Source organism: Episyrphus balteatus, chromosome 2 (assembly GCF_945859705.1).
Source record: "Episyrphus balteatus chromosome 2, idEpiBalt1.1, whole genome shotgun sequence".
NCBI lineage: Eukaryota > Metazoa > Arthropoda > Insecta > Diptera > Syrphidae > Episyrphus > Episyrphus balteatus.
The window spans coordinates 28,653,658-28,672,351 of NC_079135.1; the positions used below are offsets into that span (position 1 = coordinate 28,653,658).

The following is an 18,694-nucleotide window of genomic DNA, read 5'->3' on the forward strand; positions in this document are numbered from 1 at the left end:
CGAAAATACACCAGTTGAAGGCAAAAAAAAACCGTTCGTACATATATGTACGTCAGAGGTACACGTTACGTGCAAACATACAAAATGCATCCGTGAAAATAACAACAACTTAAAGTATAGAAGTATGCTTGAGCTACTCTGTAGGTCGTGATCACTGTGTTATCTCCAGCTTCGATATGTTCTCATTTTTGGGTTTCCTGGAAAACAAGTCCACGTATATAATATTTTATGTTTAACCCAAAAAAAAAAACCAACAAATTCTTGAGACTCAGCATGCTTTTCGGCACATTTATGGTGCGGTGCACTCAGCGGGGGAGAACTCCCACCACAATGAACTTTTGCCATTGGAGCCAGCACATCGTGGCTTGTATCTTGACTAATCAATCTTTAAAACGCGTTCTTCACTTATTACTGTATTAATAATGCAGGAAGATAAATAGACCCAGATACGTGCGCCATTGAGTTTGATTGGGAAGAGTTTACCTTCCGATCCGTTGCTTATGCCATAAGTGGAGGAGATTCCCTCCATAAAAGAGACGAAGACGATTTGTATCCAATTTGGTTGATGTAGCTGCTGCTGATGATGATGAACCTCCCCTTGACTAATTGTACAGATTATATGCAGCTTCGGTTGAAACTGAGCCTTCCTGTGCGTGATGGCATGCTGGTTGCCAGCTTCCCAAGCTCTTAAGCAGCGCGGCCGCCTGTTGGCGGAGATAAAAGGTTGCATCCGAAGAGTGATGAAAGGCGGATATTGCATCAGAAGAAGGAGATGATGAGGTTTTTTTTTTTGCTTTTTTGTTTCTAAACGTTTTGTTCGTATTTATGTTTTTTGATTACAGTTATCTGTAAAATTAGTTGATTGATTGTTGTCTGATTGGTTGTTGAAGTTAAATGGAAGTTTAAGTGGAAAATATTGTTTGTTTTAGACAGGCAGGACTTAATCATGACTTGAAGGAAGACTATAAAAGCCATCAATATTGTTGGAAAAGGTAAACAAACAAATAGACAAAAAACTTACCTAAATAATGTGGATTTGAGAAGATGATGGGTTAGAAATTAAAGGAGGTGGATATTTTTTTTGGAATGGGAAAAGATTTGATAGCTTTTGATGGAATCAAAACGCATTATCATCAATAACTAATTTTTTTGATTAAGGATTGGGTAAGTGTTTACAGTGAAATCTCTCATAACGACACACAGATGGCGCTCAGAAGCAAAATTAATTAATAATTTTAAATGTAGATTTTGTAATACGAATTTTAAGGTCTATTGTACCTCAATTTCAACTGCAAGGTATTGTTGTGTTGTGTTGATGTTATTAGTTTTGTTGGTATTATTGGTGTTGTTGGTGTTAATGGTGTTGTTGGTGTTTTTGTTCGTGTTGTTGGTGTTTTGGTTGGTGTTGTTGTTAATGTATTTGGTGTTGTTGGTGCTGTTGGTGTTGTAAGTGCTGTTGGTAATGGTGGTGTTTTTGTTGGTGTTGCTAGTATTATTGGTGTTGTTTGTGCTGTTAGTATTGTTGGTGTTGTTGTTTTGTGGTTGTCATTGTTGGTGTTTTTGATGATGTTGGTTTGTTGTTGTGTTAATTCTTTTTTTTTCCGAACTCTTAGCTAAAGATTTGTGACAATTTAAGTCAAGTAGTATTAAATCATACAATAAATCATAAAATAATGAAACTTTATAATATTTTGCTTGAATCTCAGAAATTCGACTGTTTTAGCTGTGATTAACATTCAAGAATTTCTCAGACACGTTAACAATTTTTCATTTTTCAAATGTTAATAGCTTCAAATTCAGTTTCAAGGCTTTTGTAAAATTCATGTTACCACACTTCAAGTCTTATTTTTCACCATTATAACTTAAACATTTTTGATGAATAGGCTTTGAGTAATTGAATAAAGCACATAAAAATGTCATTATGAAACCAAAATGCATGCTGCCAGATTATAAATTCTGTAAATTAGAGATACAACTTGTTTCCTTTCCCAAAGCGCCACATGTTTCAAACCTCCTCCACACACAACACAAGAACTTGAATAGCTCTCTAGCCCGCATTTGTTGTTAAGTACATGAAATAACATTTTCTTTGATTTATTCTCACAAAAATAAGAAAAAAAAAAAAATTAGACAAAAAAGAGTCTACAAAAAAAAAGTAGGTACGTTACTTTTATATGACGCGTCAGAATTTACAATTCGACCTTATTACGACAAATGGGCTTGGCGGTCGGCAGGCAGGCATGCTTCATGATATCCAGTTTTGAGTGTCAGCTAAATTATTACCGCTGCACACCATACGGATACATTCCTCCCAGGTTTGAAGTTAAAAATCTTGCATTAATAGAATATAATATAAGAAAATGTCGATACTGCAAAACTGGACTGTGTGCGGACCAACCAGCAGCACATAAAGTTGAGAGACCCAGGCTATATCGCTTTTGGATTACATGACTTACTCATGTAGTGCATGATGCTGTGCTTTGCATATATTCAGATCATTTCCAAGAGTGGTTTCGTATGGCACCTTTTTCTCTCTCTTGCTCCTTGAGAAGGTGGATGTCATGCACGACGAAGCTTATAGAGCACCACAGAGGAGATATCAATCGAGTGCAACAGCAGCACCTTTTTCGAAACAAAAAAAAGGATGCAGGTTTTCTGGAATCAATATTTAGGGCGATTATTGTCAGACACGCGATTTTTTGTTGTTTTCGTTTTTTATTTTATTTGTCAAAGTCTTAAGTGATCCGAGATAAACATGGAGATTTTTTTTTCGGTTTTTGGGTCACTTCATGGTGCATTGGTATCTACTTATATGGCGTCGTAGTTGGTCGTCGTTTGTGTGTAAAGGTACACCCTGATGTTTTGTGGAGACCAAAAACTGTCACAGATATGGTGCCAATGACAGATAAAAGGATTTATTTGTGCATAATTTTTGGGTCAAATTTCAGAAGAATTTTGATGGAAGTGAATGGATTTTAAGTAAGAGAGAAGAAAAAAGCTTGTTTTACTCTCTCTTTCAATATTTACAGTAATTTTATTAAAAAGTACCCAAAAGACCCCTTTAAATCACACTTAATCTTTAATACCTTCGCTGTGAAACAACAAATCACATTGATGACTTTGATAAGAAAGAAGACCCCGATTTCTGAGAATGAAGTCTTTCTGCCCACACAAAACTAGCAAACGCATTATGTCAACAAACCGCTTTGGTGTGAGATTTTAAGTTTTTTGACGTCATCGATTAAGATCAGACAAAACCAAGACAAATAACGATGGACACCTTCAAGTCTGGTTCAAAAGGAATGACCATGCCGTATCGGAGATGGTTTATATGCGTTAATGGGTTGTTATTCAAAGAAACGGTCTTTAAAATGTTAATAAACTTGATGAGAGTCCACTATTCTGATTGAGAAGGCTATATGAAGCATTGATTACAAGTTGAGATCACGCAATCACTCGCCTACGTAACTACTTTTATTTTGTTTTTATTTTGAGGGACACGATGCGCATTTCTTGATAAACTTGAAATTTACAAAGAAAAAAAAAGAAGAAAATTCATAGCATAATCTCATAAAATTATCACTGTCGTATTTTTACTTTTTTTTTAAACTGGGTTGAATGGAATGTTTAATGCGGCTTTATTGCACATTATCATAATTAATTTGACTTTGATGGACTTTTTGTTTTTTTTTTCTTTTAAGATTTTGTGCTATTTGGGCATGCTTAATAAATCAGTAAAGTGAATTCAAAGTGCATAAGGTTGAGAGACCATAGATATATGAATTTTTTAATAGAATTTTTTTTTTTATTATGTTGACAAATTAAAAAATAAAATAAAAATGAATTCAAGTTTTTGGTAGGTTCATGACACCTGGGAATTATTAAAAACATTGTGTTGTCTTACTATTGAATTTATTTACCTCTGTTTAATGATGACAATAATGTTGAGATTTTTTAATTTTTTGTGCCTATAGTAATACGATGCACTATTAATAGATTTATTTTTACTTTGAGACAAATGTTAAAGATTAAAGGCGCAAGGTTTTTTGTAGTTTATGAAAGAAATAGGAACAATATCGGAGATAGCGATGTATTAAACTGATAAGAATTGATTTTCATAGTTTAACATTATAGTCAATATGCTGATCTAAGTATAACTATTATTAGCTATTTGATTTACCTACACCCAGAGAAAAAACGCATTGTAATTTTTAATACGTATTACATTGAATCAATGGTGAAAAATATATTCATTAATTTTCTGAAATCATCCTATGCTTAAGTTACAGTTTGTCACATCAATTTTTATAAGTGAGATGGCACAGTGGTAAAGCACAAGCTTGTCAACCCAGGATGAGAGTTTTACTTTTTTTTATTTTTTTTTAATGTGTGAACAACTTAGATTTAAAGTGTGCTACTTTGATTCAATCATTTTCCACTTTAGGCTAAAAATGTTGTGATTTTCGATTGATTCAAAGTGGTTTCCATTGATTTTACGTTGTTTTTTGGCTCAGTGTATTTTAGGAAATCTTTCATTGGCCAAAAATACACTCCTGAAAGTAAGCCTTGCTATTAAGTTGGTTTGGTCCAAAGGAAAAACGCACTAACTTCATAGGATTTGAATAGACTTTTTCTTTTGAACCGACGGACGATAGCTACATATGTTAGTTTTGAATAAGTAGACAAAAATTTTCTCTTTTCCCTTTTCTCATTTATTTAATATTTTAATTTGTGATATGAGCCGTTTTTTATTATTCACTAATTCAAAACAGCATTATTATTATTATTATTAATATTTTAACAAAGTCAAATTTTAATTTTATAATTTTTTTTTTAATTACTAGATAAATTTCCTAATAAACTTGATTAATCATAAAAATAAGTTATTTTTAATTTTTTTCAACTTTTAAAACCTAAAAAATCCAATTGTAGTAAAACAATTTCTATAAAAAGTAGATATGTTTTTATTTTTTATAATTTTTATTATTAATAAAATCGGCAAACTATTTGGGGTTAAAAAACTGTTAAATTTCTTTGAGAATTTTGATAAATTGAAATGCATTTTAAAATTTGACATTTTAATAAATCTTAAATGCATCACCTGAATTGCCCTACATTTAGCTATATTTTTATAAATTTAAAAAACCAAACCTTTAAATATCTCGGAACATGATAAATGCACTTATACCACTTTAAAATACAACGGTTCATATATAGAACAAGGTATGCGTTATAAATAAGATATATAGAAATTTACTAAACATTAAAAACATGTTTATTTGTCTAAACAGATGAGTCGATTTATTTCACACTTGATAGACTTGATAGTTACTAAAAAGAGAGAGAAAAAAAAATTGTTCAAAATATATAAATGGTCATTAAAATTAAAAATAACAGCACAAGCATTTTTTTTTTTTTTTTGTCGAAAGGTCGACCCTTTATTCGAGTTCATATGTATTGAAAGTTTATTGGTTAGGTCAATTATGAGCAAATCGACGAATTTGAACTATCAAATCGGTTAGCACAAATAAAGTTGAAATCATTCGAGTAAAGTTATCTAAGTTAAAATCATGGCCAAATATAGTCAATCGCAGTCGAAGCTGATTAAATTAAATTACACCTGACAAAAAATTCTATAAATGTCGAAAAGTAAATGTTTGAACAAATCTACTAAATTGAGAGAATTCCAATTTTCCATGTAATGCATCAAGGGTGAACTGTTGGAACTACATATTTATAGAATTATATTAAATGTAAGGTGTTTTTAATTTCCAATTTGAAAAAAAAAATGTTCCACATACACCACAGTGACCCATTTTTTTTTTTCTGGAATTGAAGAAAATTGATGCGGTTTTTTAAATTATTTCCATTTTAACTCGAAGTGGATTACAAACAGATATATAGCTAATGCAGTATTTCTACCTTTACTTGATTAATTTTTGAAAATTTTTAAGAATTCAAAACTAATTTCCATTTTGAACTGCTATCACTGCTAAAATTAATTCTTAAATAAAACATCATTTTAAAGCTATTTTCTCCACATTATCCATCATCAAAAGTAACACACTTTTTTTATTTACTACACAATGAGTAGCAATAACTAATTTCCGTAATTAAGTTCCATGTCCTTAAAATACAAAGTCACGCTATCATCATACTTTGAATATAAATTACTTTAACTTAATTAAAGTTGCACTAGATACATACAAAGTATCTGCCACACTCTTTGCCAAAAAAATGATGTAAGAAATCAGTTGTCAGGTATTTTAGTCGTAGGTACTCTTCCTAACTTAATTTTTATTTTTCCTTCCTTTCTTCCGTTTGCTAGAAATAAAATTCGAAAGTCAAACTGCTTTGCGTGTTTGTTGTTTTTTTTTTTTTTTTTTAATTTTTTATAAATGACACCCTAACCTTTGTGCTTATTTTGTTTTTGTTTCCTAACAAACAACATCACCATCAATGGAATTAATTAACTTACATTGTACCAGGGTACAAACGACAACTACTGCGTATAAAACTTATTTTCCTTATATTCACAGTCAAGTTCAAGTTTACTAGAGAGACTATACCAACTCATCATCTGACAATATTGCTCCCCAAAGATGGTGACATGACAAAATTTTATACAAACTATGTTTATACTCGAGAAATCTCAAAAAACAAACAAAGTGCCTTTCAGGAAGTTTCATTTTGATGGAAAATGATTCTCAAAAGGCGTGAAAAATTCTCGGTCAGGCAGCAATTACAATGTCACGCGGGAGTCAGTAGCTTGAATTTATGTGTCATGATTTATAGTTTCGCCGTACCGCCTTTGGCCAGGTGGTGTAGAATTGTGTAAAAACGTCAGACCTCGGATAATACTCTTTGTCAAAATGTTGCAATTCAACCAGCCATAAATGTATACGTAACGTATACTCATGGGGCAATTATAGCAATTTGCTTAATTAATGGATATCAAAAGAAGATACAATGTTTTTTGTTTCGCCAGCGATCTGACACCAAACAACGCCACCTGTGGCATGGTTATAAAACTGTTCATCATGATTCATTAGAAAAGTTCGTTCCACATCTTTGTACGTTCGTCGTCATCACAGAAATATAATAAACGAGAAAAAAACGTTTATGGATGTATGATGAGGTAGATGACGACCGACCGACGACGTTCATCCGTGAACTTGATGTCCGGACTCTGCCGCACCAGTCACTCGGTTAGATATTGAATCTAGATTTTCTATGATGGCCTTTTTAAGAGGGTGAGATTGAATGGAAGAGGCACACTTCGATGGAGGTCTGTCTGTCTGGTTGGTTGATTGGCTGGTCGAGGTGATGTGTATCATCAAAGAGTAAAATTTAATTGGACACAAATTGTAGTGTTGTCAGCTAACACAAACATTTAGTAGGTATTGCATTTTTATGATACCTAACTCTGGGTTAAAGGAGCTCTGATATTAGTTTACGGTTTATGGTTTGAAAAAGGATGTGCGATCAACCGTGAAAATACAAAACTAAGCAAAATGTAAGTGTAAGTGATGAGTGAGATATGGAACTTTGAAAACTATTGGAGGTTAATGTTATCTTTGATAGTAAATAAATGATGTGAGATCTAAGGCAGGTCAGGGTGAAACGATGAAAAATTATGAAGTATGAAGAAAAAAAGATACTAGATTGAGATAATGGAGTACAAAATTATATTTTTAAGAGAAGACACAGTTCATTTTTTTAGCAAAATTACCTACATTAGAAAAAAATGTCTCGTTCGTTCATCATTTATTCATCTTCGTTAAATAATAATACCTAATCATTTGATGCAAAAGAGAATTTTATAAAAAAAAATGAACATTTAATTTTTAGCTTTGAAAATTGACATGAAATATTACAAAACCTTAACAAAAATAAGTTAACTAAATGTTAATAGACTTAAAATGATGACTTATTAACCTCAAATATCTTAAAAAATCAAATTTTCCTAAATGTATGAGGGAATGATCAAAATACTACATATCGTCGCAGTCTCATGAACAAACCTCGTAACTCCAAAAATCAAAATTTTACAGGAGAGACGAAAGAGTAAACAAACAACAGAGTAGTTGGGAAGAAACGCGCTGTGCAAAATTTGATCTTAAGTCTATTTAGAGTTTTCGGAATGACCCCAAATTTTCTGGGTTGCTCCGCTGACATATTTTCTACAGAATGGCATTCAAAAGTCACTTTTGAAAAAAAATTGAGTTACGAGGTTTTCTCATGAGACCGACGATATGTAAATCATAATATTGTTGGCAATACTTTCTCAAAGCAATGTTACGTATAAAAAAAACGGTAAAAAAAATTGTTACACGTATGAAACTTGGCAAAAAGTTTGCTTTGGGATTAGAACCAAGGATGAAAAAGTCAATATAAAAAGTTGGGTGAAAGGGTGTTTTTTCGCGGACATGAAGGTCAAAAATATAGTGAAAAAAATTGTTTGTATAATATCATCCAATGACACATGTTTTTTAGGTTGTTTTTATAAAAAAAATTTAGGTGAAAGGGTGCTTTTTTTTCGAAGAGACAATAAAATCTGTAATTGGTCCAAAAAAGACAACGATTCGTGTTAAACGTCTAAAAAGTTAAGTATAAACGTTCAATTTGTCATCGAAACCAAAAATAAAATGAATCATTGGCTTTTTGGGACCACACATTACAAATTTTACTGTCTCTTCAAAAAAAAAAACCCTTAAACCTAAATTTTTTTATAAAAACTCATTTTTGTTGCTTTCTTATCTATCCCAAATTCAACGTTTTTACCAAATTTCAATAGGGTGACCCATAATAAAAAAAAACACCCTTTTAACCATGATATTCTTATAGACATTTTAGATTTTTTTGTCTTATCTCAAAAGAAACATAATTGCTGAGTTTGCAATAGGGTGCCACTAGTATTACCCATATTTTCTCTACACCTAAAAAACACCCTTCCACATGAAAAAAATCTATATGTAGATTTATTTTATTCGTAATTCCAATGTCGAAATAAGTATTTTGAGAAAATTAAAATTTGTTAATATCTGAGCGAAACAAGTATTTAGAAAAACGTGTTTTTTCAAAGTTGGTAAGGTGTATCAAACTGTTAAACTTTTTTAAACTCCGATTCGTTAAAAAGTGGGCAGAACTAAACATTGAATTAATGTATCTTTTAAAGAAAATAACCAAAAATTAATTCTACTTTCGAATCGAATTTTTTTTTCCTAATTTCATATTAAAGTATTCAATTAAAATAGCTGGATATTGAACTTAAACTTTTGGCGTTTACCAATAATTTCATTTGTAAAAACAAAATATATCGAAGTTATTTAAAACTGATTTTCTGAGCGAGCTGTTTGGAACGACTTTGATAATAAGGCTTACCTATTGTGATTACAAGCTTGCAACACCTAGACATTACAACCGCTACGGCACACAAAGGGAAGTGTTTTTAAGTAAGTGCTTTCTATCACCCTTATTTCGATTTAGAAGATAGTTAATGAAAATTAGATTTCGATAAATTAGTTCTTATTTTACAAAAGTTTTGAAAACTGAGAATAATGCCGACCGTAATTAATTGAAATTTGATTGAAAAAAAGTTGAGAAGTTGCCATAAAATAGCTTTTAAAATTCCAAATTTCGGTACTTATCAACTATTAATTGATAATATTGACAATAGCAAAACGTTCGTAGGTGTTACAGAACTTCTTCGTTAAACTTCAAACAAACGCTCGCTGTATGGAAAAGAAAAAAAAGCTACCCAAAAACTATTAAACAATACCTTATCCCAATTTTCCAACTGGGATGAATATTTTTTTGTTTTTGTAAAAAATTCTTTTAAATTAAATTTTTTTTAATTAATTTTTTCCTGTAATTTTGATAATGTTTAGTACATGGTTAACTTTCAGCCTTGTTATCTTTCGCTTCCATAAACGATCCATAAATTGTTCCGCTTCTTGTCTGACGGATCACACATTTCAGATTTTCATCCTCTGGATAAATATACGAATGGGCTGTGTTTAAGACATTTCGAAAAACTTCTCTTTCCCGAGTTACAGCACCGGGTCTTCTTTTCTGTGGTGTTCTTGAAAAATTAAAATTTTTTGAGAATGTTAATTTTAAAGTTGATATGATTTTTTCCCAATAATTATGTACCTACCTTTCTATTAGATGTTGAATATCCCTCATCCGTTGTAGGTTTTCATGTCTTTTTTTCCGTCCAAAATATAAATAGGACAGGCAAGATGCAATGAGAAGAATTGCAATGACAAATAAACACCAGGTCGTGCCGGATAGCGTGCTAAAAATTTAACATGCGTTTATGAAACATTGATTATTATATATTCGTAAAAATATTAACATTTTGACAAATACTAACATCTTTAAAATATCATCTGCAAATCGAAAAACTCCATTTTCATATGTTTTCTTCTCTTCTTTGTGGAAGATGGGGAATAAGTGAAAAATATTTAACATTTCGAAAAATTATTAAAAAATAAATAAAAATTTATCCAAAATTTGTTGCAAAGCAGGGAGATTTAGAATTTTTAATGACAGAAAATACAAAAAAAATTATTTTTTTTAAGTTCGAGATAAAAAAAAAAAATAAAAAAATTCAAAGTAAATAAAAAAAACTTTTTACGGGCTGATTTTTCTAAAGACAATTTACCTTTCAGTTTTTGCAAATTAACACATTGGTTGGCCTATGTATAGAAGATAGATAAAACTATAAGGGCATTTGTTCTTGACTTTAATAACTATTATTCGCATGCACAAAAATTCTTTTCAAAATCCATCAGACTGCTTACTTGTAATTAGATCTACCTACAGAAAATCACACTGAAAAGTGTGCAAAAAACTTTTTTTTTCAAATTTAAAAACAGACAAGAGTCATAGAACTTTTACTTTCGATAAGACACGCGAAAATTATGCAAAGTAATAAAATTGTATGCTAATTAGCCTTTAGTGAGCTTAAAAAATAGTTAAAATTACTTTTATGGTTAAAAATGACACAACATCTGAAATGTAAATATCATAAAGAATACCCCACCCAAGTTTTGTTGGCTTTCTAAAGCTTATTTGTATAAAAGCCATAACTTGGCACAATTCCAATCATCATATCATTTACACTTATCTCTTAGTTAACACAACATCTATAATTACTATTTTAAATAATGCTTATTAACGTAAGGACCTTATTGTTTAGTTTCTTTTTTTCTAATATTTACCTTCTCTTTGCAGGTAAATGTTTTAGTGGCGTTCACAGTCTGTATTGAGATAATTTCAGCTAGTTACCTGCAAAATGTTGCTTCATATTCTCCAACAGCATCAATAATCTCAAGAAGCCATGGACAAAGTCATCAAGTGAATGCTGTGATTTCAAAAGGACCGTCTCTGCATTCTAATCCTACAATAACTTCATATAGTTCATCAATAGTTCATCCAGTTTCGGCAATTGCACATCCAATTATTAGCTACAGCTATTTAAATCCTCAAATTGTTCTTCAACAGCATATTCCTTCTCCATTGACAACTTTTTTATATTCTGCTCCACTAGTTTCTCAGGGATTCTATTTAAATGGACACAGTGGCAGTTCTTACTCTTTCCAAAACTCTTACAACTCTCCATTGGCTGCTCATGGAAGTTACTCTTTTTCACAGGTTTCTAAAACTCATGGAAGCCATAGTGATATTTCGGCATGGTAGTTGACAAGGAATCAAATATTTGAATAAAACATTGATGGTGTATTTTTTCAAATGGAATCAAATAACTTAGAAAGTCACATCAAGGACACTTAATTTTTACCGCATGATGGATGTTTTTGAATATGTATTATCAAAGTTCACAGAATCAAAGTTATCAAAATGATAAAAAATAGCATTGAATATACAGCTTTAGACCAAGACAAGATCTGTGTTTTTTTTTTTTCTTTTTAACTGCTTGCAAAACCATAAATATTTAACATTGTTTTTCAAGAAGAAAACATGTTTAACTATTTTGGGAATTATGCTCATAAAGAAAAACTGATTTTATTTATTGTCCTTACATGGTCCAAGCACGCAAAAAATAACTTCACATTTTATATACATGTGTACAATGGTCGCACATAAATATTTTCTTTTATGTATATTTTTAAGCTTGACAACTTTATTTGCTTCATAAAACTGGAATAATAATAATAATAAATGCCTGCACGCATAATAATGATTTATGGTATAACAGCCAAGAAAGTGAATGAAAATAAGTTAACATTTTTTTCTTGTTACTTATAAACCCTATGTTGATTTTTGGCTAAAAGACTTTAAGTAATAGTTTGCATGATATGAAATGATTTACCATAAGACACCTGAAATAAGGTCAATGTCAGTTCAAGTACCATTTAAAGTTTTTGTGATTTCATTCAAAGAAGATCAATAAATTTTTCTTCCTATGAGCAACCGCTCAGACCTTAGAAGATAATATTTAATTTAAGTAAAGAATGGTTTTTTTTATATTCCTCAAAAAAGTATATTCCACCAAAAGTGGTTTAGAAAGTCCTGTCATTTATCAATTTTACAATTTATCTCTGAGCTTCTTTTAAATAGCATTTAATGTCTATGAGTATGAGTATGAACGAAAAAACGTTATTTTTGAAATTCCGTCCAAAATCTGGAAAAAGCATCCAAAACATTCGAAGTTCCAAAAACTACAGTAAGGAGACGAGAAGCCAACGTGAACAGGGTTTTGAATGACTCGCAGAAGGATTTGGGGGGGGGGGGACTAAGCGCCACTTGTTCCAAGAAAATGGAAAAGTAGCCTTTTGACTCGATTTTTCATTTAAAATCCCGTATGTTTGGACAGTGTGCCATTTTACCCGGGTAAATTTTATCAGTGAAATTTGTAGACGTCTTGAAAATTAAAAAAATTAAATACTTTTTGGAATTTATTTAACTCACAAAGCAAAAAAATGTGAGAGTAATATATTAAACTTTGAGAAGTATATAGCATTTAAAGGAGATGGCACATTTTTGGGCCCAGTGTGTTCACTAACGAAATGGGTATCAAATGAAAGGTGACGGTAAGCACATTACGTGGGTAAAATATTTTCAAATTCGTTAGTGGGGTTTTGGAGATATTTGAGTTTGAAGTTTCGGATTTCAAAATCAAGATTTCAGCTATTTTTTCGAACAATTAATCGTAGAATGCGTAGAAAGGACTTTTTAGATTGGAAATTAGTTAATCTTTCTTTTTCTAGTACATCATTTTTCTCTAGGAGTTATACTTTCAGAGTAACAGAACCGCAGAGTATCTCACTCTCAGTAATTCCGCACTTAACTCTAAGGGTTGTTTAAAATATTGAAAATACCAAAAAACACACAATTTTCGGTAGTGTAACTCTGAAATTATAACTCCTAGAGAAAAATGATGTACTAGAAAAAGAAAGATTAACTAATTTCCAATCTAAAAAGTTCTTTCTAGTTTTCTGTCCGACCAGTCGTTCTCGAGATATTGAGACAAATGCGTTTTTCAAAATGGCGGTCGCCCCACAAGACCAAACAATACGCAATCTGAGATTTGTACTTGGGATAAACCCCTCTTCAATACTGCATTCAAACTTAGCTGACGTCATAGCTTTTTCCAGATTTTTCCCCATTGACTGAACCTATAGTTTCTATTCTTATTATTTAATAGGCATATCGTCCCGTTTCTGCTTGAACCTCGTAAGTACATTTTTTTAAAAGATTTTTTTTTCTGTTAAACATTGCTCTAAAACTTACAGATAGAATAGCTGCAAGGGTTTAAGTGTAGAAATAATTCAATTAATATGTCTAAAACATAACTTAATTTCCCTTTGTTCAATTCATATTTTTAATTTTGAGAAAAATGTATATTTATTTTAAGGAATGATCAAAATTTTTTTTGTAAATACGTGGTTCAGGCAGAAACGGGACGATATTTCAGCGCGTTTTTGTGTATTTTGCTTATTATAAGGTTTTTGTATGTTTTATAGAACTATTTTATATATAGAATTAAAGGTAACACATTAAGCTATCGAAAAATTACAAAAAAAAAGTGCATGTCACCACTGAATATTTTGATATTTCGATGTGCCAAATGTCTCGCTTAAAAAAATCACCTTTTGAGAAGTAAATACCTAATATGTATTATTTTTTTTTTAACAAAGAAAAAAACTTTTGATACAGATTTATAGACAACAGAAATACCTTTCATTTGATACCAATATTATTTCTGTACACCCATTATTACGCATTTTACGATTAATTGTTCGAAAAATTAGCTGAAATCTTGATTGTGAAATCCGAAACTTCAAACTCAAATATCTCCAAAACCCCACTAACGAATTTGAAAATATTTTACCCACGTAATGTGCTTACCGTCACCTTTCATTTGATACCAATTTCGTTAGTGAACACACTGGGCCCAAGCTCCATAGAAAAATGTGCCATCTCCTTTGAATGTTACTTTTTTCGAGATATGGGACATTTTACTTAGGGTTTTTTCGAATTTTTATTTCAACTGCCTAGTTCCCTGGAACAATCCGGAGAATCCCATATAAAATTAGAAAATTACCTTAAGAAAAATCAAAGGAAATAACAGGAAATAAGAGGAAATAAGAGGAAGAGAGTCAAATAAAAAGTAAAAAAATTAAGGAAAATTTTTCTCAGTATTTCCAACCGGATGCATGCCGGCTATCCAACTGCATGTCCCAAAAAAGGACCACCCTAATGTACATTAACCATAAAAGAACTATTGATGAAGTTGAAAATAATTGTAAATTTTTAAATTTAAATGGCAATAGAAATTTATATTTTCTTTTGATAGTAGAGTGTACGGTTAAAAAATCGGTCGTAGTTTTTAATATACAACCTTTGGAATTTAGCCTTTTTCAATACAAAAGAATTTTGTTTTTATAATATTGCAATTTTCACAGCTTTTAAATAAATTTTAAACACATTAAAATATAATCAAAGATATTGAAATATAAGAAATTTTAATTAAAAATAATTATGGGGCACTTAAATTATAACTTTGTCTTGGAAAAATAAAATCATTTGGTAACCCTTTTACTAGCAAAAAATTTAAAATGAAAAATCTGAATTTGTACTAATTTGAGGGCGCTTAGTGTTATTTCACAGTCAAATGTATGAATTAATGCCAAAATTTGAAAAGGTCTTAATGTGTTCTTTCTAAAACAGTCAAGAAATCTTAAATTGGTGAAAATTTGACGAAGCTAGAGTTTTTGCAATGGTGAGGTGTAACGAAATATTTAAATACCGTTTTGTAATCGGTGTAACAAACTCTACAAAACGTAATAGGTTTTCGCCCGCATATATTTTTAGTTTCACACAATTTAATTGTAACATAGAAAAAAAATTATATTTTGTAAAATTTAAACCTCTATAACTTTTTTTCTTATGATTTGCACTAAAATTTTCTTTCAGATAATGAAAAATGGTTTTCCTACATACTTCAGAAGTTAGCAAAAAATGGAATTGTTCATAACAAAATCAATTATTTATAAATAATTTTTTTGTTTTTTTTTTTGAAATTTTTTTTAAGTAAATTGTTGTGTGTACAATTGGTAATATGTGTACCAAATTTCATTAATTTCTATTTTTTTTTATTACTGAGATATAGTCATTTTAACAAAAAAAACGTACAAAATTTCATTTGTTTATAACTTTTAACAAATTTGAAATTTTTCAAAAATACTATGGAATATTATTTCTAATATATAAATCTTCCAATATGTGCAAAAATATAAAAAAATATAAAAAAAAACTTATATTCCTTGGAATATAAGCCTTAACTGGGGTTTATCTGGCTATTGAAAAATTGGCTCTAAATGATAAAATTGAAAAAATAACAACCAAAATAAAATTAGCAGATTGAAAAAGTATTTTATTGTCACATCTTCATCAAATCACTAGTAAAGGTTTTGAGTGTAACCGGTCATAAGATTTCACATTAATTAAATGAAATTGTATGTACTCGTAGGTATATGTAGATGTAAAATGTACATTCAAAAAAGGATGACACGTGCAAAATGTCGAAAAGAGCTGAAAAGAATTACATTGCTTGGTTTTTGATTGGTTAAACTATCTTTCCAAAAAGAATTTATATAGACTTTTCCTCTTAAAAAACAAACCACATCTTAGATAACTATCTGTTTCAAATATTTAAATCTATTTCTGACCTTCAAAATAACCATATATACACCTCCACACAATCCACACGTGCAAGTTAACCATAAAACTTTATTTTAAGATAAAATTCTCAAAATAACATATCACATCAATTTCTAAAGAAAACTTTACCTTTTTCCAAGAGAAAATACAATTATCAAGAATATCCTTTAATAGAATTGGAAATATTATCAAAATTATGTTATTCAATATCGATTCCTATTATAAGTTCAAGAACACTTGTGACGTTAACTTACCAAGAAACTTCCGTCACATCTAAGTAAGTGCTTCCACCATCTTGTGTGTCATAAATTTGTGTCTTCATCTCCATCAATCTTCAAATATAAACCGAAGCCCATAAAAAATGTGGGATAAAACAAATTTCCTTGGCATCAAAATCTGTTGTGGTAGGTAACTATACCTATCACGTCATTCTATGACAGAGGTGACCCCATTAGTTTGATGCCATGGCACATGCATCGTGTACCTTAAATCCTTAACCCTTCAGGCAATAGGGCATGTGACATAGAGAGCATATTGCGATAGTGGCAGCATAAAGTACCTCAAAGTATCGACACTATGACGTATTTAGTTGAAGTAATTGCGTCACTCTATAGTGTTTATTTATGAAAGGCATTTGCTTCTTATCGGTCGGTGCTGGCTGCTTCAAAGGCAGTGAAATGTGCTTCCACTCTGTCAGTTTTTCACACTTCTATACTCCTTGTTCCAGGAGGAAAATAGCTTCAGTTATCTTGTCTATTTTCACCTTGACACTAGGCAACTAATCAGATTCTTCAGACAAAAGGTGACACAGAGAGGCATCAATTGGTATTATGTCTGTTCATGTACTTTATATAACTGAAATCGATAGAAAAGTCCTTTCTCCTGTAACCATTATAAAAAGCCTGAAAGTAGGCAACGTCGGTCGTTTTATTATTTTTATCATACGAACAAGACAAAACCTTTTGCCGTCACCATCGCTTTACGATTCCATCGAACACATCATGACCCAATTTAAATCATGGTGCATGAACTGTGGTGGTAATTTTTTTTTCGTTCGGCCTTATCAACTAACTGGAAAGTGATGAATAAATTAATTTGGTTCTACCTTAAAATCGAGGGTGAAAGTTCCTTATTTCTGGTGTTTCATTAAAATGTTCCAAGCGCGCCGGAAAGAAGAATTCAAGGCTAAGGGAATTGCACCAATTTTTTTTTATCAAATTTATTCCCAAGAAATTAATTACGACGGTGAAGTCATGCAGCATACAGGTGGGTGAATTTTTTTGTTGAACAAAAATAATCCCCTCTTGAGTTGAGAAATAGAATATTTAAAATCACGATGGAAATTTGAAAGAAATTACTGAAAATGAAAAAGTAACGAGGACCTTGAGGGATGCTTTTCATTATACAGAATTGAAGAAGTTTAAATTAAAAGGAAAATGAATTGATTCAAGATAGAAAAATTAGATTAGATTTTTGAAGTTGAAAAAAGATTATTTAAACTCGGAGACATTCGAAGAATTTGAAAATCCAAAAGTTCCATCAATTCTTATACCCATTTTATACATTTTTAACATTAACATTAACATTAACATTAACATTAACATTAACATTAACATTAACATTAACATTAACATTAACATTAACATTAACATTAACATTAACATTAACATTAACATTAACATTAACATTAACATTAACATTAACATTAACATTAACATTAACATTAACATTAACATTAACATTAACATTAACATTAACATTAACATTAACATTAACATTAACATTAACATTAACATTAACATTAACATTAACATTAACATTAACATTAACATTAACATTAACATTAACATTAACATTAACATTAACATTAACATTAACATTAACATTAACATTAACATTAACATTAACATTAACATTAACATTAACATTAACATTAACATTAACATTAACATTAACATTAACATTAACATTAACATTAACATTAACATTAACATTAACATTAACATTAACATTAACATTAACATTAACATTAACATTAACATTAACATTAACATTAACATTAACATTAACATTAACATTAACATTAACATTAACATTAACATTAACATTAACATTAACATTAACATTAACATTAACATTAACATTAACATTAACATTAACATTAACATTAACATTAACATTAACATTAACATTAACATTAACATTAACATTAACATTAACATTAACATTAACATTAACATTAACATTAACATTAACATTAACATTAACATTAACATTAACATTAACATTAACATTAACATTAACATTAACATTAACATTAACATTAACATTAACATTAACATTAACATTAACATTAACATTAACATTAACATTAACATTAACATTAACATTAACATTAACATTAACATTAACATTAACATTAACATTAACATTAACATTAACATTAACATTAACATTAACATTAACATTAACATTAACATTAACATTAACATTAACATTAACA

The 18,694-nt window shown here is 30.0% G+C and overlaps 1 protein-coding gene across 1 annotated transcript; it reads right to left on the minus strand.

Moving 5' to 3' along the window:
• Positions 1–9,850: 9,850 nt before the first annotated feature.
• On the minus strand, positions 9,851–10,556 carry LOC129912594 (uncharacterized). The gene is made up of 3 exons (XM_055990906.1): positions 10,379–10,556; positions 10,160–10,300; positions 9,851–10,084 (listed from the first exon to the last, which is right to left on the minus strand). Exons 1-3 carry the CDS (start codon positions 10,474–10,476, stop codon positions 9,898–9,900), a joined length of 426 nt encoding a protein of 141 aa, XP_055846881.1. The 5' UTR covers positions 10,477–10,556; the 3' UTR covers positions 9,851–9,897.
• Between the last annotated feature and the right edge of the window lie 8,138 nt (positions 10,557–18,694).

Bases quoted from the DNA above. Each gene is read 5' to 3' on its own strand.
- LOC129912594 (XM_055990906.1), bottom strand. From the start codon at position 10,476: ATGTTAAATATTTTTCACTTATTCCCCATCTTCCACAAAGAAGAGAAG. The intron at 10,301-10,378 runs GTTAGTATTTGT...TTAAATTTTTAG, and splicing joins GCAGATGATATTTTAAAGAT to CACGCTATCCGGCACGACCT. The intron at 10,085-10,159 runs GTAGGTACATAA...TAATTTTTCAAG, and splicing joins ATTCAACATCTAATAGAAAG to AACACCACAGAAAAGAAGAC.